This window comes from Typopeltis vanoorti, chromosome 4 (genome assembly GCF_054136105.1).
Source record: "Typopeltis vanoorti isolate ZY-2024b chromosome 4, IOZ_Tvanoo_1.0, whole genome shotgun sequence".
Classification (NCBI taxonomy): domain Eukaryota; kingdom Metazoa; phylum Arthropoda; class Arachnida; order Uropygi; family Thelyphonidae; genus Typopeltis; species Typopeltis vanoorti.
The window spans coordinates 89132714-89154649 of record NC_143552.1 but is presented as its reverse complement, the minus strand read 5'-3'; the positions used below and the strand labels follow the sequence as shown (position 1 = coordinate 89154649).

Below are 21936 nucleotides of genomic sequence, written 5' to 3'. Positions count from 1 at the left end.
TTTTGTCATGGTGTTTTTCTTTATTAAATTTTCAACAGTTTGTGTTATCCATTTCTTTGAAAAGATGTAGTTGTAGTTAGCAAAGCTTTTTCTGCTATCAGTAACCAAAAACATTAGTGTGGTTTTCGGTAGAGTTCATTGCAATGACTTGTTTTATTTTACAGTGGTTTGCAGAGCACAATTTTTATGTGCATCATAAGGCACAGATATGCATCAGTCAATCGGTGCGTTCTAACTTGGTGTGTACTCGTTTTCTGTGACTTTGAATCCTTTTAAAATGTCAGTTGGACCTGGTGTAATTTGGGTTTATTTGCTTTATGAATTTAAACTTGGTTTGAAGGCTTCAGAAGCATCCATTAAGATATGTGTGGCATATGGAAAAGATGTATCAACTGGGAAAATCATGGAAGCTAAGCAAATGTGTTCTACATACATTATCAGATGACAATAAACTTCAAAGGCTATCAATTTGTAGTACCATACACTTCAAAGGCACCACTTCATCCTCAGAAGACTGTTTTGTGTGTGGTGAATTGGAGCCGGTATTGTCCACTAAGAGTTTCTCGCTGCAGGCCAAACAATTACAACCGAGATCTACTTGATGCAACTCGAGTGTGTGTGTGTGTGCAGGATGCATTACTTCAGAAACAGCAAGGACTAGTTAAGTGGAAGAAAGTGTTATTCTTAGTGCACAATGCAAAACCTCATACTGCAAAACTTGCCCGTGAGAAGGTTTGTACTTTAGGATGAGAGATACTCCCTCGTCCTCCATATTCTCCTGACATTTCTCCAAGTGTTTTTTTTTTTTTGGCACTAGACAATCACATGTGAAATAGACAGTTTCACAATAAAAAAGAGATTGAAGTGGAGGTTTGCTAGGTTTATTACTTCTAAAGACAAAACATTTTATAAAAGCAGAATTTACAAACTTGTATCTCATTGAGAAAGAGTTGTAGATTGTGAAAGTGCTTATTTTAATGAATAAAACATTTTATGAAAATTTCTGCAATCGTTTAATTTTTATTATGAAAAACCGCACAAACTTTTTTGGTTACCTGATACTTCATGGATGGATTGTGCAATATAAGTGAAGCCCTGGGAAATGGACCTTCTGTTAGTTTATTTTGCAGTACTTGTTTATACTGGGTTTGTATTAGAAAGTTAGATCATTCCAGTGATATTTATTTGCTCTGCAATTTTGAGTGATCTCACCCACTTTCCATTGATTAAAACATGATCTATCTGTGATATACCATTTGGATTTTTTTCCTAGATCCAGATTTGTTTGAAAATTTGCTCTGTAAATTGAAGGGAATGAGTGTTGCATAGTTCAGCTAGAAGATGTCCATTTTCATCTGTTGTACTGCGGTATGTGTAAGGTCCTATTTTTTTGTAATGCCTGAAATATCTGATCCTATTTGTGCATTAAAATCTCTACCTATGATTTGGGGATTGTGTGTTGGGAAAGTGCAGAGATAGTCTGAAAGTTGATTGCAGAAAGCATTCTTGAAGTTTTTGTCTGAAGTCTCAGTGGGTGAATAGGTACAGGTTGTAGTTGCTTTTGGGTTTGAGTTTATGGCCATTATTCTATTGAAGATAGATGAGATGTAACTATAGATTCTTTTGTGGACTAGGATTCTGATCCTTCCACTACTAGATCTGCCTGCTGATGTATATATGAAAGTCCATTTTTTTGCATTGCAATGTGATTTCATTCGATACTAACAGTCCATACAGTTTAAAATAATAGTGCAGATAGTGTACAACCCTGTCTTACATCTCATTTAACATTAAACTATCTTCCTGTCAATTTTCAATTTAAGTATAAGATATGTATCACTCTTAATACAATGCCATTTATGCTACACAGATTTACTGCTTTGAATAGTTTTTTTTTTTTTTACCTTGATACTTTAAAAAAAAGTATCAAAATCACTCCCATATATCAACATATTGCACACCATTCACCTACAGCACACTGATCATTTGCAATCACAGCTCTTCAAGCTCTTCATCTCATAACTTGTCAACAAACTCACAATCTTGACTCTTTTGATCTTTCTTGTCGCATACAGATGTGACACAATGACTGCAGTAATCTACCATTAATCCTAGCACTTCAAGAAGGCAATTTGTCAATAACTGAAGGGTAATCAGATAATTTTTGATAACTGAAGTACATGGTGCTGTACTTGTTGATACACAAGGGTTGGTTAATTGAAGGATCATTGTTTTGAAGGTTGGGTAAGTAGATTGCTGTGTTTCATATCTTCTCTCATTCCACATCATGTTGGTCACAAGTTATTTGTTCTTAATCCAATAATATCATATATTCTGCTTACTCTACCCTTGCATATGGCCTCAGTTATTCACACCTGGAAAACATGCTTTCATTGCTTGTCTATCTTTTTTTTCACCTATTTCTGACTTATGATACCTTCCTTTATTTCTTTTCTTGTTTATTTCCTTAAGATCCCTGCTAATTACTAATATTTTTTAGTCTCTCCATTTCCTGTTTAGTATCATAAAGCACCATCAAAATCTTGAGATTTCCGGTGTTGACTGAATTTTTCTGTTATTATTTCCTTATCATTTACCTCACATTCTCTTGCCTCTGTCAAACTACTAGTACCACTATATACTCAAATACCTACATTCATGTTCACATTCCTTCTTGAAATCATCATTACTTTCCATATCAGATTATTTGAATTTCTGCTCACATTTTACACTTCGATGCCTCAGTCTGTCTAATCAGCACACTGTATATTCTTGTGCCATTCTCTTTCACATAAACTATTCACATTTGCCACTGATTGCATTTTGCACATACTACATCACATGAAATTATTCACACAATCAAAATTAAAACAAAGACTTAACAACTGTCTCCATTAATGGGTGACATACACCACTGCTTTAGCAATATATATATATATATATATATATATATAATTAGCTATAAAAATAAACACTTTAGCAATATATATAGCTGGCTATAAAAATAAACACTTACCTACTATGCTCACACCTAATTAAAAAACATTCAAATTAGATTCAGCTAACATGCTTGCAAAACATATGGCTCCATGTTAATAAAACACCTCAGTACATGTCCTGTTGCTCACAGCACTATCCATACAGGCTCAATATCTATATGACAGTGATATCTGTATGATACTCTGATGTTTGGCTCTGAATGGAATGTTTTTAATACTTACTTATTAGAGTGCAGTATTGTACGGGATCCATTTTGTTCATTGATGATAACAACTGACACAGGTGATTCACAGTCTGCATAATGGACACAATTCTCAATAGTAATTCCACATTTATTGAAGTCTTTAATCATAAACCTAGAAAAGTAAGTCAAGATAAAACTCATATCACTTTTTTTTAAAGATAATACTTCACATGTGCATGCACACATACACACACACACACACAAAAAAAAAATATCATGTACTGCTTACAGAACCATTCAGTGTTCAGTCTACCAGAAACCTATGTTTAACCAAGTTGGTATTATTCGACTGTCCTCACATCACTACAAAAGATAGGTGTCAAGAAAATGGTAAATCAAGCTCACTCCATTTGTATTCTACAGAGTCCAGTTCTTTGGATGAACAGAAAATCATAAAACTTACCATTATGGATAATGGATATGACCATGTTGATATTTAATGTAAACTCTGTCTCTAATGTATCAATCCTCAAGTATATCACAACTGGATGTTAAAAAGTTCAGCATAAAATATTATTACCGGAATCATGTTTAATTTAATTGTCTTTATTTGTAAAATTTTTGGCTGTTTCATAGCCATTATCAATACAGTTATAGGAAAACACAAAAAACAGAACAATTTAATTGAAAATGCGTGATATGTGCACTATCGGCTGCAGAATAGCTCCATCTGCATCAATAGACATCCAAATTAAATTTAGATATTCAATTTAATTTGGATATCTATTAATGCAGATAGTGTACATAACATCATGCACTTTCAATTGAATTGTTGTTCTCTTTTTCTGTTTTCCTATAACTGTATTGATAATGGCATGAAACAGCTGAAAATTTTACAAATAAAGACATTTAAAGTAAACGTGATTCAGGTAATAATTTTATGATGAATTCTTCCTCTTATGTCTCAATTTTTAGAACAATGGATGCTAAAAGAGTCTCCATACTTACCTTAAAGAGACACTGGATCAAACAGAACAAATTGCTGGCTTGGCTGGCCGAGCGGTTAGCGTATCCACTCTCCAGCCAAAAGGCTGCGGGTTCGAATCCCACTGTGGGCATGAATGTTTGTGATTGTGAAAATAGTAGTGGTGGTGATGGGCAGAAGATGGCGCTGGTATAGTTGCAGTTTGTTGGTGAATTGAGTGGTGGAGACAGAGTTGTAGAGTAGGTGCCCTCCCTCGATGAGTCTTTGGAATCCCTGGAGAGTCACATAATAATAATAAATTCTTCACAAATGTAGCCTACATACTAGCTTCAAACCAGTTCAAAATATATCATCCTTTCTGCCTACTAACAAGCACAAATTAATATCCTTATCATTACCTAGCATTTGGGAAAGACTGGAATGATAGATGACTTGCTCCTGGATATCATCTTTCGATTTTGGACAAACTGGTCAATCAGATGAAATCAGAAACTTACATCTCATGTAATCAATTCTAGACAGAGTTCACTGGAACCAAACAAAAATATTTCATAAAAGTCAATTAATTCACAATGACTTTTATGAAAGTATCAATATATATCAATAATATATCAGCTCAGAAATTTATTGTATCATGTATATATTAATCTCATTGCAAGTCATTCTGGGTAAAAACTACATATGGTCAATACATATTTATTATTACTTCTTTCTTCTTCTTTTTTGTTATAAAACTATAATTATTAATTTAAATATGATTAAAACATCAATCATTAATTGTAAGTGAAATTATCAAACTGCATGTTTCATATGTCAATATGAAGTTCTGAGAAGTTTCACCATGAAATTATCAACATATACCATTACAAAATTCTGATATATATATATATATATATGTAAAGAAGAAGAGAAATAAAATAACTAGTAAATCTTAATTTTTTTACATGTTTTTAAATGGTTATTCATATTTTAACGAGTCCGAGATGCATGCATGTTTACAAAAAAGTTTTGAATCTACAGATGATTGACTAATAGAAGAAATCAAGTTGTTTATGGGGGGGGGGGGGAGTATACACAAAAGTGATGGGTACAAAAGAATTCATCCTCGCAGTGTTACAAGGATGTGTTCTTTGTGTTGCAGTGTTTTACCTCTGGGATTGCTGTTATTTAATTGAAAAACCAATGATATACTAGTTCAAAGTATTACTGGAGATATTCAACTTTTTACAGATGATACTAAAATAGAAAAAAGTAATGACAGAGAGCTCTGATGTACTTTTGTTACAAGACAGAGCAGATGGGAATAGTTGACTGTAATGATGAAGTTTTGCTTCAGGAGGTAGAGGTAACAAGGGATCTGGGAGTACTGGTGGGCAATGAGTTGAAATAAGAAGAACACATTACACAAGTTCTAGAGGATACCCAAAAAAACTGTTGCCAGAATGCAAAGAATACTGAGAAGTAGAGATGAGAAGGTAATTTGCCACCATATAAGGCATTAATCAGGCCACAGCTAGATTTAGATCAACTCACCTGGATATCTCAGTGATAAGGAAACATCAGAGAAAGCCACAAGCAAGTGACTGAGATTGTCTTGGGATTGTGTAATTTTAAGTTCAATAAATGTGCACTATAATAAACATCCTATAATGAAACAAGGTGCTGTAATGAACTACAAAAAAAAAACAGATTAAAATTCATAGAACCAATGCTAAAACTCATTGCTGCATTACTGATTTTATGCAACAAAAGCATAAAATCTTCAAGATAGTGACTTTCCTCGCAAATATCATCAGATTCACATCACAAAATACAGCTGTTATGAGTAATGCTGTGGTAAATACTATATAAAATTATTTGCATTTTCTAAAACAAGGAGAATAAAAGAAAGGATAAAAGTAACTTTTTACAGTAATTACATATTTGTTATCATATTATTTCAATAAAAAATTCAAAATCTTTGTTTTTGGTGTAAGCATTCACAGAACCTAACTTAAATTCAAATTGTGAACAACTGTAAAGGCACATAGTTGAAAACAACAAAATTTTGTTACCAATAGTGAAATGAAATAAGGAAAGAAAAAACTGAGAGGGTAGGATAAGTTTAAGTTAAATTAGCATTCAATAACAGCATACAGAATTTTGGCTACCACACTATTACAAGGTACCTGCTACTGGAAAAACAAGCAGAAATAACTAAAAATAAATGCAATAAATACCCAGTAATTTATAGACAAAACAACATGATCTAATGAAGAGTGGCTTGGGTCAGTAAACACAGGAATTGGTGGTTAAAAGAACAAAGTTGAAAGATTATTATCAACCCAGTAATAACCCTTCAACAGCTTAAATATCTCACTCAAATCTACCCCACCCTCCTTGTCTTCTATCCACCAAACTCTGTATTTTGCATGCTTTCAATCTATCCTTATAACCAATACTGTACACTCCTAATAGCATTTTCATTACCCATCTCTCTACCCTCCACTCTCTCCCTAGCCTCAATTTCCTGCAATCCAGTACCATCTACGTGATACACAGTATGTAACCTTTTCAACCAGAAGTGCAAAACCTTACATTTTGCAATATTAAACTGACAATCATTATCCTTTGTACATAATGCTAATTTATTTAAATCATTCTTCAGGATACCTACATCACCTTTATCGACTACTGCACTCTCACAGTTTTGCCTCATCAGCAAACAACTGAATATCTCCCTTTAAATCTTTCCCTATATCATTAATATACAAATGGAGTAGTAGCCCTAGTACAAAACTATGAAGCATTCCACAAGCTACCTCATTCTCCTATATTCCACTCCACCATATAATACTGTCTGGTGTCTGTCTGTCAGCCACTCCATCCATGCTACTAGATTCATATCCATTCCCATTTGCTCCAACTTTTGTAATAGTTTTCCATGAGGTATTCTGTCAAGTGGCTTTGCAAAGTCCAGGTATCAAAGTGTAGCCATTTCCTTTATCCAGTTCCACTATCACTTTAATATAAAATGTGAATAAATTACTAAGGCAGGACCTATCTTTACAAAGCTTTCCACCATAGAGTATCACATTCCTATTCACTCATTCTGGCGTTTTATCTTTAACAACTTTTCAAATACTTTAACCACCACTCTTAATGGAACTATCTTACCCTTTTTCCACTCTTGCAAGAGCTGAGACTTAGATTGAACAACTCTGTCAGAAGCACACCAATTCTCTTACACATTCAGGTAACACACAGGATGACATACCATCTAGTCCCACTATTGTATTTATGTTGATATTTTTCAATATGCTAAGTCCTTCCTTCATCTACCTCAATTCTGATATCAGTCTCATGTTAGCAATTGCAAAATATCCACCGGGATGATATAACTTTGCATAGTGATCACTTAGCAACTTAAAAATTTATTTTGCTTCTGTCACTTTCCTGCTATCAGCACTGCATAACAAAAAAAAAAAAAACTCTTTTGGATTTACTTTGGTTGCTTAGCTAATTTTCTCCCATAATCTGATTTGGCCTTTCTTATCATACTAGTCACCCTTCTTGTTTGCACTTTGCACTGCTCATGAGTATACTGATCATTTTTTTATATTCTTTATACATTTTCTTTATATTCCTTCACAATCTTTTCCTTTCTTTTTTCTTTTCTTTTTTTTTTTTTTTGTAGCTCTCACATGATATCTCTGCTCATCTGCTTATTTCCCACATGGTTTATGATCCTGACAGTAGGTATTGCAGCCTGATAGTGCTTCTCTCAAACAATGCACGATCTTTTCCAATGCACTGCTGACATTTCCTTTCCTTGTAACTTCTGAAGCCATGACAATGCTCCAAAAAGCCTCCTAAGTTTATCATGATTACTAGCTTTATAGTTCAACATAAACTCTATCTTAATAGAGAAATCAACATGTTTAGCAACCTCCCAGAATACTGCAGAATTTCTTTTAGATGTGTTCACAACCTTTGCAATATGTCCTCTCAACTTCAAATTTCTATCTACAGTTATCCCAAGATTCCTTGCTTCTTCTACTTCTTCCAGTACAACTCCATCAAGTATGAAGCAACTCCAAAAAAGTATCCCATCTGGTGATCCCAAAATTTAAAACCTTACATTTATCTGCAATACACTAATATCCCCATTCATTTGCCCACCTTTCCAGCTTATTTAAATCGTCTTGAACAGCCAAAAACATCAGACTATTACTATAATCCTCCCAAGCTTCACATCATTTGCAAACAATTGAATATCTTGCTGTAGTCTCATGACAATATTATTGACACAAAGACCGAGCAGTAATAGTCCCAGTAGTGAATCCTGTGGAACTTCACTCGTAGCCTTCCTATTCCCTGATACTGCTCTTTCATCTACAACTTTATGATACCTGATATCTATCAAAAAGCCAATTACTAATCCACTCTGCTAACCTGATATCGAAACACATAAGTTGTAACTAAAAAAAAAAATAACATAACACCCTGTCAAATGCCTTTGCAAAATTCAAAATAATGACAGTGTAAGTCTTATCTTCATCCACTGTTCTTGTAACTATTGTAAAAGGTAACAAGGTTACTAAAGCAAGAGCACTCCTTAACAAATCCATGCTGCATAAATAATAATGCCCTGATCTGCCCAATTATGTATGGAGGTTCTTATCAATTTCTTAAAAAGTTTAGCAATCACAGAAAAAATACAAATTGACCTATAGTTGGACAACGCCATTCTATCACCACTCTTATGAGATTGTACTATCTTACTCTCTCTCTCTCTCTCCTTCCACTCTCTAGGAACTTGTTCCATTGCAAGACATTAAACAGCCAGGTTAATGGCACAGTCAGTTCCACAGCACATTCTCTTAAAACATGGTGAAATTCCATCTAGTTCCCTGTCATCTTATTAACATTTAGTGTACTCAGTATTCAGAATGCACCCTCTTCATCCACTTCTAACACTTCTTATCCCTCTAAAAATAAAGCCTGCTTTACCAGAATGGAACAATCTAATAAAGTGGTCATTAAATATCTCAACTTATGTCATCTGCATTGGCCACCCAAGTCTCAGCCAACAAGGTAATCCATCCACAATCATTTTTCCCTATACTGACCACAAAAAAAAAACTCCTCACAATTCACCTTGGATTGCAGTACAAGGATCCTCTCATATTCTACTTTTTTCTATCCTCACTATACTAATCACCTTCCTAGTCCGAGCCTTACATTCCTCTTAAATGTTCACCTCTCTCTTTATGTTTTCCATAACGTCTTTTTCATCTATGGTTCCTGTTTAATTTCTCTAGTCATCCATTCATTCTAAATTGCTTTATCTTCTTCACTCAAAGTACACAATCTGCCGGTGCTGCCAACAATTTTTTTCTTTAGTATCTCCCATGCACCAGTAATCTCTCCTCCTTCAAATTCTTTTATCCACTGTATATCCAAGCTGGTTTCTAAGACCATGCTAGTTGCCTGCTTTATAATTCCACATAAATCCCTTCTGCATTGATACTTCTACATGCCTATTCATTCTCTAAGTCCATGAAGAGATGCCAGTGCAGGAAGAAATTGCACGCTTACGCAGACTCCTTCACAGGACAAAATGTGAGCTTGAGTGACTGGAGAAACGATTAGTGTGTGGTACAGCAGGGGGGGAGCAAGAGAAAGAAAGAGTGATTGGAAAATCATATAAGAAACTGGGAGAAAAGAGAAGATATTGTATGGGGATTTGATGATAGGAGATATACTTAATGAGAAAGAGACAAAAGCATGTTTCCCAGGTGTAAAGATAAAGGATGTTAATCGAGCTATAAGTTTGCAGAAGAAAGAAACGAATGAGTTAATTGTTTTGGCAGGCACAAATGATTTAAAAGGTGAGAAATATGCAATGAAAGAGAGGATGTGAAAGAAGCAAAAATGAAGAATAAGAAGGTACTACTATTATGATAAGACAGAATCGAGAAGAAAGGCCATGATTACAATGAGTCAATGATAAAATTGTGTAGGAGGAATGATGTGCAGTTTATAGACATGTGGAGTGAATTTGATGGACTGAATGCGAATGGTTTCAGAGTTATATGCTTGTAGAAAGGAAGGAATTGTTCAGTGAGAGTTTGGAAATGCAGAACCAGGGAAATGAGAGAAATTAGGGGGAAGCAATCAAGCATGTATCTAGCCACCCGTGAATTGAAAATAACAAATGAATCCCTAAGGGAATTGAAAGTAACAAATGATTGTGAGTGAGAAATGACTATGAGAAAACAGTCACCTCTGGGATAGAGAGTATGATTCCAGAAATGATTGTGAAGAGCTGGGTACAGTTCCCCAGATTTCCAATCTGAATGCACAGGTAATGACATTATGTAAGGGTAACTGTGGTCCCAAGTAGATGCTGAAATGCATGTACACAAATGCCCAAAGTATTAAAAATAAAGGAGGGGAGCTTTTGCTATTGATCAGATCAACTTGCCAAAAATTATTGGCAACAGTGAGACCTGGTTGTCAGAGAATGATGCAGTTACAGAGATAGAATAAAATGGATATTGTATTTTCAGAGAAGATGGAGGAAGGATGAGGGATATTATTAATGACTGAAGAACTTCAACCAACAAAAATAGAATTTAAGGAAGATTGTAGATCTGAGAGAAATGGTTCATTTGAAACTGCCTCTTGTGTGAGAGAGAGAGAGAGACCAATAGGACAAAATATATTATTGGTTGCTGCTATAGATCTGAGTCCAGAATATGTGGCTGACATGCATCAGCAAATTAGCACAATGAGTGCAGGCCAAGCAATTATCATGGGAGACTTCAACTATGGGGATATAGATTGGAAGGAGGAAAGGGCACATGGCAAAATGGAAATGGAATTTATATAGTTATACCAAAGGATAATTCCCTAAAATAGCACATGATGGAGAGGACTAGGGGTTTAAGGGAATTGAAAGTAATAACTGGTAACAGCATCAGAAGATCTATCTATAACTACAGTAGCAACTCTACCTCTGATCGGGGAAAGTGACCATTCAGTCTTGTCCTGAGAGGTTGCTCAACATGTGGAATTTTCAGTTAAGAAAGGGTTTATACAGAACTACAAAGCTGCAATTATGACAAACTTTGGAGGCAACATGGAGCAGTGAAATGGCATAAGAAGCTATATGGAATGAATGTTATTAGTCCATGGGAAGTGGTCAGGGAATGTTTGAGAAAGGCAGTATCAGACGTACTCAGGGTTAGGAAGATAAACCAAATAGGGATTATGTGGATGAGTAGCAATAAAAAGCAACAGCTGCAGCATTGTGGAATGAATATAAACCAAAAAAAAGTGATCAGCATGCTCATGAACAGTATAAAGTGCAAGCAAGAAGGGCAACAAATATGGTAAGGAAGGCTAAATCAGATTTTGAGAGAAAATCAGCTAAGCAGGCCAAAGTAAATCCAAAAGTTTTTTTGCTACATAGCAAGTAAGAGAAAGAATAATTACGGAAAGATAACTTTACTCAGTATTAATGATAGGAAAGTGACAGAAGCAAAAAAAAATAGTTCAGTTACTAAGTCATCACCTTGCAAGGGTATATCATCCAAGTGGTGACTTTGCAGTTACTGACAGGATGGAAACTGATGTGAGAATTGAGGTAGATAAACTGGAGGCACTCAGTATATTGAAAAATATCAATATGAATACAGCAGTGGGCAGACAGTATGTCAGCTGCTAGGAGAATGTGCAAGTGAACTGACAATCCCTCTGATGAAGTTGTTTAATTTAAGTCTCAACTCTGGCATAGTTCCTAGGAAGTGGAAAGAGGGTGAGATAGTTCCATTACATAAAGGTCGCTCCAAGAGAGAAACAGCAAATTGCACACTAATTAGTATCTCTGGGGTGATGATTAAAGTATTGGAAAAGTTGATTAAATATAAAATTCAGGAATGGGTGGATAGGAATATGATACTCTATAGGAGCAGCATGACTTTGTAAAAGGGAGGTCATACCTCAGTAATTTATTCATATTTTATAATAAAGTGACAGCAGAATTGGATAAAGGAAATGGCTACACTATGATACTGCTGGATTTTGAAAAAGGCATTTGTCAGAATACCACATGGAAAATTATTACATAAGTTGGAGCAAATGGAAATGGATATGAGGTTGGTGGCATGAATATAGGGATGGTTAATATACAGATATCAGAGGGTGATGTATAGTGGAGGAGAATTAAGGTGAATGAGGTTGATTAGTGGGGTGCACAGGATCAGTATTACGACCACTACTCTTTAATTTGTATATTAATGATATAGCAGAAGATATGAGAGAGAGAGAGAGAGAGAGGGGACATTCAGTTTTTTCCTGATGATGCAAAACTGGGGAAGGCAATACTTGTTAAAGATGATATAAATATCTTGCAGGATTCCTTTAATAAATTGGCAGTGCAGACAAAAGACAATGGTTGTCAATTTAATGTTGTAAAATGTAAAGTAATGCACTTTGTGATGAAAGGGTTGCATATTTCTTATCATACTGATGGCTAGATTACAGGAAATTGATGAGGCTAGGGATCTAGGGGTGATGGTGAATAGAAATTTGAAATTCAGAGGACATATTGCAAGAGTTCGCAAAATAACTCAGAGGATTATGTGGATTTGACACTAACAAGTAAAAATAGGAAAGTTATTATCTTTATAGGATATGATTTGGCAAATTGTTTACTAAGGCATATTCCGGTAATTGGACATTTTTTTATTAAGCTAAAAGCACAATAAATAAATAAAACCCGACAAGTTTCGTAAATCGTTTGACTTGCATCTTCAGGGGTAAAAGGTAACTGAAAGTTAAAACAACAAAAAAGAGAAATTAATAGTTCATACTGTACAGTTGTAGCCATCTGACTGTTCATAAAATTAAAAAATCAGAATTCAGATTCAAAGCAGTGCTAAGTTTAAACAATGCTGGATGATGCCACGTTGTTCTGTTGTTCACGATCATAATATCCGAGGTCTGACTGAGGCATATTTTTTTATCAAAGCTGACCAAACTTGGTGTAGAATTAAGCCTTGTTTTTTATTGTATTGTGTTGGAATTCTAAGCATGTTTGCAGCTTATTTAAATTTCCTTATGTAACAGTTTTTTCTATATAAGACGTGTTTGTTTTCTGCCAGAGTACATTGTGGCCAGTGGAAGTAGTATGGAAAGCTAGACCTGATTTGTGTTCTCTTCTGTTTTGTACATCCTTTTGGTGTTTGTTCATGCGTATTTCCCCAGATCTTCCTGTCTGTTCTATGTAGCAGATGCCGCAAGAACAATAAATGTTATAAACACCTGGTTTTTTTAAAGGATGATGTGGAGGTTTTGGGGGATATAGAAATCTTGAAATTTTTTCCAGCGGCAGAAAGGCTACTTTGATGTTATGCTTGTTTAGTAATTTAGCCATCTTGTCTGTAACATTCTTGATATATGGAAACGTGATGGTGTTTTTGAAATCTTGTTTCTGTGAGATGCTTGTAGGAGGTGTGTGGAGGATTTTTTTGATAGTCTTGGGTTCATAACCATTTTTTTTGAGGATCTGTGTTAAATATTCCAATTCTTCATTTCTCTATTTTTCTGTGCTGGAAATATTATAAGCTCTGTCCCTCGGGGTTTTTATTAGACCTATTTTTTGCGAGGGGTGGTGGTGTGAGTCTGCATTAAGAAATCATCCTGTGTTGGTAGGTTTTCTATATATTGAGAAAGAAAGTTTATTATCTTTTTCATTCACTTCTAATAAGATGTCAAGAAAAGGAAGTTTTCTAAGTTCTTCTTGTTCTAAAGTAAATTTTATATTCTTATGTAAATTATTCAGGTAATCTTTGAAAGCAATGAGTTCATTGCTTTCAAATTGCTGTTGTTCCTTGCCAAATGATGAAAATATCGTCTACATAGCATAGCCAAATTTTTGGTTTTTTATGATAATTGATTAAAGCATTATTTTCAAAATTTTCCATAAATAGGTTAGCTAAAGCCGGAGAGAGGGAAGAGCCCATAGCCAATCCTTCTTTTTGTTCCTAAAATTTGTCTTGATACATTTTTTGAATTCTGATTTTTTAATTTTATGAACAGTCAGATGGCTACAACTGTATAGTATGAACTATTAATTTCTCTTTTTTGTTGTTTTAACTTTCAGTTACCTTTTACCCTTGAAGATGTAAGTCAAACGACTTACGAAACTTGTCGGGTTTTATTTCTTTATTGTGCTTTTAGCTTAATAAAAAAATGTGGTCCAATTAACGGAATATGCCTTATGAACTTCTAAACCACAGAAACCTCTACTTACAACTTGTTTACTGTGCACAGATTTGGTTACCTGGATTTCTAGTGGACCAAGAGGTGGTGGTGGAGAGGATTCAGAGACAAGTGACTAAGCTCATGACAGGTCTGTGGATTCATGACTTAATTTTGAATGGTATTAACAACACCAAACAATTTTATCAAAAGATGTTTTAGTAACTGCTTATATTTCACTGAAGTTCAAATCAGCATCATCAGAGCACAACACACTTCTACATGTGACAGTGAGCAACTGTCAGGTGTCTGAGTGTCATTCACTGTTGCATGTACACCATGGAAGTAAAAACGCATCTAGGAGGTCCTTTAATCATACACACAGCGTGTGTATGATTAAAGGATACACCCAACATTGCATCATCTGCAAGCAACTGAATATCTCCATCCAAATCTTCACCAATATCATTAATATACAAGTTAAACAGTAATGGCCCTAAAAAAGACCCCTGAGGCACACCACTAGTGACCTTCCTTTTCTGGGATATTACTCCCCCCCACACACAACTTGCTAATACCTATCAGATAGCCAGTCAATGATCCAATTTATTAATCTAATATCCAATCCCATCTGCGCTAGTTTGACTATCAACTTATCAAGCAGTAATCTATCAAAAGCCTTTGTGAAATCTATAATAATAAGCATATTATTAAAACATGACCTCCCTTTAACAAATCCATGTTGTCCATCAAAGATAACACCATTGTTGTCAACCCAATTCTGGATCCTAGTTCTCACAAGCTTCTCCAACAACTTAACCACAACACACAGATAGGCCTATACACAGATAGGCCTGACACACAGATAGGCCTATAATTTGATGCTTGAGTTCTATTACCTCTCTTATGAAGCGGCACAATCTTGCTCTCCTTCCACTCTTTAGGAACTTGACCTAAAGCAAGACTCACATTAAAAAATATGTCAAGGCAGATGTCAACTTCCTGGCACATTAATTTAGAATTATGTATGGTTACTAGCAATCCATTGTGCTATGTTGTCATTGTGTGATTTTCCACCCTTATCTTTGTTTACTGACTTCATCGATAGTTTTCACCCTAAATTTATTCCTCAGTGTTCAACGGTTATTCAAAATTTAAAATACATGCATATTGCTGGATACCAATAATTGAAATTCTAATGCATAGTGGTGATAAGGAACAAGTAAAGCTATGAGATAAGCTTAAGAATCTTTCAACTAATCCCACCCCCCTCTGCTCCTTTCCCTAAATTCATTAAAGCAAATCTTGATTATAACAGTCCATTTCTCTAGTTCCTTGGGATTCATGATAGCAAATGTCTACTGCAACAAGGATAGACTGGGGAAATGTGCTTTACAGAGCTTGGAAGATATGAGAAAGAGGAGGAATGATATGTCATCCCTGAGAACTGTATATGGATCTTCTGAATAAGGAAGTGGGAATATTTTTTCATGAAGAGTGGTGAATGAGTGGAATGCACTGTTACAGCAGACAGTAAGTGCACTAAGGCTAAATGTATTCAAGGAAAGCTATATACAGTGATATGCAGAGTTTGGCTTCCTGTGGAGAATGGAAATGATACTAATAATGCCAATTTTGTAGTGAGTCTTTAAGGATAAGTCTAAAAGACCAGATGTCAAGATGTAAAAATCTGATGCAACAATTAATATTCTTTTTTCTACTCATGTGAAGTTGCTTGTGATGCGGTATTCTCCATGTTTAACTGATGGCAGGAAAAGATCTTAGCTGAGCTAAATCTGTTCCTTAACTTTTGGAAAGAGGGAGTTATTTAAAACTCTACTAAAAAGTTGGCAGAGTCCTAATATAATCATATGTGCTATTGTTTACATTAGTATCTTTATTTATGATTTTTTCCCAAACTTTTTTTTTTTTTCATAAACAGTGTCTAAAGATGTTTTTTTTTTCTTTTTTTTTGATAGATTACAATTCCAAAGAAAGTAGCTTGCTTACTGAAATATATAAATTTAGCTCTTACTTCTGAGAGTGGTAATGAACATGTATGTACTGCTCATCATGTTTTTAGTTTTGCAGTACATTTTGAGGAACAGATAGCCTGTGGAAAGACATGTAACAAACGTATCTAGGAATGCAAGTAAATTTTCTTTTTCCGGTTTCATTGTGAATTGAAAGTTGTTTGTCAAGGTAATTACAACATAGGCAGGCCATTTGGCCAAATCACAAACAACACATCAACTCATCTGAGTCATAAAGAAAGAAACCAGAGTAACTGACTCCAAATATAACTCTAAATAAGTATTAGCAATACAATTTTGAAAAGAACATGCCCAGTGCCTATGTGGTAGTTATACCTTTAGTTCCTTGTTAAGATTCCTGATTTAAACTTCTACAACTATGCTGTGCATCACTAATTCTATAGCAACAATCATCAAAAGAAAAACCCAATTCAAGACATTGTAGTGAGGCCCCTGCTTATCCACCAGTTCACTATCTGTGGTTTCAGTTATCCACGGTCAACCCCGGTCTGAGAATATTAAATGGAAAATTACAGAAATAAACAATTTATAATTTCATAAGAAAGTGGATGTTAAAGATCTAACATTATTTCAAAGCTGGATGTTTGTAGAAACTATGAAAGTTTCATAAATTGACCTGAGAGCTTATGAGAATACAATCCTTGGTTTTCCTGAAGTGCAAGCTAAGGCAATTCGGGGATGCCGAAGATTGTATTCTCGTAATCTCTCAGGTCAACTTGTGAAACTTTCATAGTTTCTACAAACATTTGGCTCTGAAACAGTGTTGGATCTTTAATATCCACTTTCCTATGTAATTTTACATTGCAGAAATGAAGCCATATGGATCTTTCTTTTAGTAATAGACAATTCATAACTTTTAAACTGCACGCCATTCTGAGTAGTTCTCGGTTATCAGATCGACATATGTGGGATTGCAGTGCTTGTGTTCAAGTAACACTTATTTTACTTAATAATGGCTCCAAAGCATAAAAGTAGTGATATTGGCAATTTGAATGTGCCAACGAGAATCTGTAAAACACTTCCTTTAAGTAGAAAGGTGAAATTTCTCGACTTCGTAAGGAAAAAACAAAATCATAGGTGGTTGCTAAGACTTCATTCACATTCACGCAACTTTTATTACAGTATATTGTTATAACTGTTCTATTTTATTATTAGTTATTGTTGTTAATCTCTTGCCTAATTTATAAATTAAACTTTATCATAGGTATGTATGTATGTATTGGTCCTAATTTTTTTTTTTGGGGGGGGGCACCCAGCTAGAGCCTTGTGCACCTGTGCATAAGTAGTGCCCTGACTTTAAAGCTTTTTTAGTATATCCGAATTGATAACATCACTACTCTTGCTTTTGGGCCATTATTAAGTAAAATAAGGGTTATTTGAACACAAGCACTGCGATACCGTGACAGTTGATCTGATAACCGAGATGGCTACTAAGTGATTAATGGATGGATAGCATATACGGTACAGCCTGTATACACTGGAGAAAGGGATGATTCATGTCTCCCAGGTGGGATTGCTTGAGATTTTATCATTCTACTCAGAACGGTATGCAATTTAAAACTTGTGAATTGTTTATTTCTGGAATTTTCCATTTCATATTTTCGGACTGGGGTGGACCACAAGTAACTGAAACTGTGGAAAGCAAACTCGTGGATAAGGAGAGGAGGACCTACTGTACTCCTAAACAGGACAAGTCTGCAGGATTCCCTGACCAAATTGAATAACTGCTGTAATAAATTTGATATGAAAATCAGCATTAAAAAGACAAAGACAATGAAAATAGGCAGAGACGCTGAAAACCTCAACTGTATCCTGAATGGAGAACCTATAGAACAAGCAAAACATTTCCTAAATAGGCACACTTTTTAGTAATGATGGCAAATTAAAATTGGAAATAGCAGAATCAGCAAAGTAGGAAGTCAACAATAAATTTATATGGAATAAGAGAGATTAGTCAAAACACTCAAACTAGCTGTATACAAGACAGTGCTCAACCCAATTTTAACTTACTGATCTGAGAGTTGGCTTAGAAATAAAACTCTTGATCAAAGACTGGAGGCCTCAGATATGAGAGTCCTGAGAAAGATTAAGAGACTGAACAGATGGCATCAATGGCAGTATCATATTAAAAATGAGGATATTAGAAAAGAACTTGACACTGTTAGCATTCGGGAGTGTGTGTCAGCAGAGCACAGAATGTTTCTATACAACCCACTGGTCTTATGGTGAGGTTTGATATATAGAATCCCTATTTACAAACATACCTAGGAGATATTGCAGTTACTTTCTGAAACATTCCCAGAAGATATAGTAAAACTATTTGAATTTGTGATACATTCTGGATACTTTGTTCATCAGAACAAATTCTGCAACCAATTGGAAGGAACTGCCATGGGAAGTCCACTCTCCCCAGCTCTAACCAACTTTTATTTAGAACATCTAGAAGACATACTCTTTTCAGCCATACTCCCTCAACCTTCATTTTGGGTTCAATATATTGACGACATTTTCACTGTGTGGTCTGATAATAAAAAAACTCCACCAATGTTTTTAGTTACTATAAATACTTTACATCCTCATATCAAATTCACTATGGAAATTGAAAAAGACAACAAATTATCTTTTCTAGATGTTCTTCTCATCCACTCACCACCAGGTGATTTAATGACATCTGTTTATCGAAAGCCCACTTTCACTGGACGCTACATTCTTCAACAATCTGCATGCCATCCTTCCCAAAAGACATGAATCATAGTCTTTAATTCAAAGAGTTAGTCTACAACTAATTGTTCGACTCCTCATCAATTACAGGAAGAACTCTCAAATATCAAACAATATATGAAATTAAATGGTTCTCAGAAAGATCTACACACCTGTTTGACTCCTACAAAGCTAACCTAAACAAGGAAACAGTATGTCGAGTTCCAATTCCATACATTTCTGGTGTTTCACAACCGAGTTACTTTCTGAAATATTTCCATAATTCTAAAGAAATATGATTTAGTAGTTACTTTTATACCCATCAATAAACTCTCAACTTATTTCCCCCTCTTCAAAAGATAAATGCTTTTCGATTTCTCTCCCAGACGTACACCACGTTCCTTGTGACTGCTGTTTATACTACTTTGGACAAACTTGATGCTCAATAGAAAAGAGATTACAAGAACGTCAATCATATATTTTCTACAGGAAATCCAATAAATCTGGATTGGCTCAACACAGACCACAACATTCTTTGGTCTGAAACACGCCTACTACATGCCCTGTCAATACAAATTTGAACATTTATTTAACCCTTAATTAGTCACACCCTTTTTTGTTACATAATTAGTTGCATGGGGTCAGAATGTCAGAAATCACTCCTTACTCCACAATTGATTACTTCAACAGCTGGCATGCGACTGATTTGGTGCAGGGACAGCAAGAAACCCAGCTACTCAAAATCAGAACAAAAATCCGTCATTGGTTTTGTCAGAAATCGAACTTGAATGTGGCTGGGGTCAAATAGACCCCATGCGACTAATTAATGGTTAAGGAGAGTGCTGAAGCATTGCTTCACTGCTCGAACTTGATCAGAACGACTGCCTATCGTTATCAAAAATATGGGAAAAGTCTGATTAGAATAGCACATCGATAATTTTTTTTTTTTTTTTTTACTGTTATGATTAATTTTTTCTTCAGTTAGAACATAAGGTTACTGGAAATATAACATCATGCGGCATACTCATTTTCAAATAAATCCATTGTTTGCATTCTACCTTGTATCATCAACTGGTTTTTGCCACTGAAGATGGTCTGTAATTTTCAGACTGAAATATATGGCCATATAATAAATTATTATTACCTTCACCTTGCATTCACATGCTGAAATTATTATATTTTACCTTGCTACATAATCATCACTAAAAGTTCCAAAGAATTCACATGGCATGCCCAATTCTTTGAGTACTGTAGTAGCATTTGATGCATTTCCTCCTCGATACCACTTCTGTACTGCATTCCTAAGGAATAAAAATAATTACATTAATTGATGTTAAAATCCACTCTACTACTCTCAATTTAGTTTTGTTTTCATTAGAATATAAAACTGAAATTTTCAAAAAATAACTGTCTTTAATTGATGACTCAAAATGAAATGATTTCATTAAAGTATAGAAATGAAATTTATCCAAGAGCTCTTAGAGTGGCAAGGTTCTTAAACGAGTGTATGGGTACCACATGAACTGTCAGAAAACAATAAAGCACAGAGACAGGTGATTTGCAATTCATTGTTGACCAGACAACAAAATGACCCCTTTTTGGAACGAGTCGTAACTGGTGACAAAAAATGGGTGCTGTATAAGAATAATAAACACAAAATTTTCTACAATGGCTTCCATTGTAGAAAATTCTATACAGAACAAATGTAAGGGATATTGAATAAACTGTTGTAACAATAATTTAACAAAACAGTAAAGAAATCCTTCAGGATTCCCTTCACTACCCTTCTAACACACTTCACATCTTCCTTACAAACACACCTTACAATAAAGTAGTTGTAGTTATCTCTTTTATTATTATTATTATTATTATTTGACACCTCCAGGGAGTCCAAAGGCTCATCGTGGGAGAGTGTGCCAACAGCATCAAAATGATTGGCCTCCTTCCAACTACTAACCGCACTCAAACTTACTTAACTGAGCCATTAGTAGCAGAAGCTCTACCAATCGACCAATTTGCCAGCATTTGCTAATAAGAATAGAATATCAAGCAAGGAATCAAATATTTTGACTATGCCTTCCGAACAAGGTCAAAGGATGTGGCTTTTTTTTTTTTTTTTTTTTTTGTTAATTTAAACATACAATTACAGTCTCCCACATAGCTGGAAGTTTTTGACATCCATATTTCTTTGGGTTGAAGATTTAGGTTTCTGTAAAGTATAGACAGATTATCCATTTTTCAAAAGATGAAGTTCATCCATTATCAGTATATAGGATATGTTGCCAGTATAAACTCTCTTATTATAGGCAGTGTGACAGATCTGTAGCAAAACAGAGAGAAGAACGTCGAAATTATATAGTTATGAACCAACATGGAAAAGTGATTAGCAGATCCTCAACACTCTACATTTGGGAGAGAGAAACTGTCATAAAAGGACTTTGCTTCAAAAGTGACATTATTCTGAGAATCTGTTTAAAATGATTAATTCAAAAGTTGTGTTATTCTGGAATCTGTTCATTATGTAAAACATTTCTAAACATCTGAGAAACCATAATTCTACATTTAAACAAAACAGCTACCTCTGACTGTGCAAAGAAGGCACAGCCAATATATTGAATGGTGATTTCTTGATATTCTGTATTCTTATGTACATTACTTTGTTTACCATGTTATCCCTATCCTTGAAAATGCCTCAATTCTTGTAAGACAAAATACTAGATTAAGGCTATTCAAATTATTTACTTCTGTGCTGTTAATAAACC

At 34.8% G+C, this 21936-nt stretch overlaps 1 protein-coding gene across 2 annotated transcripts in view; it reads right to left on the bottom strand.

Moving 5' to 3' along the window:
• Positions 1–21936, bottom strand: part of LOC150107484 (ketohexokinase-like) — a 90734-nt gene that overhangs the window by 46677 nt on the left and 22121 nt on the right. For both annotated transcript variants that reach the window (XM_090391905.1, XM_090391906.1), the window contains exons 2-3: positions 20359–20475; positions 3222–3356 (exon numbers count right to left, since the gene is read on the bottom strand). In XM_090391905.1, the coding sequence (XP_090248031.1) occupies positions 3222–3356; positions 20359–20475 (252 nt within the window). The remainder of the gene's footprint in view (positions 1–3221; positions 3357–20358; positions 20476–21936) is intronic.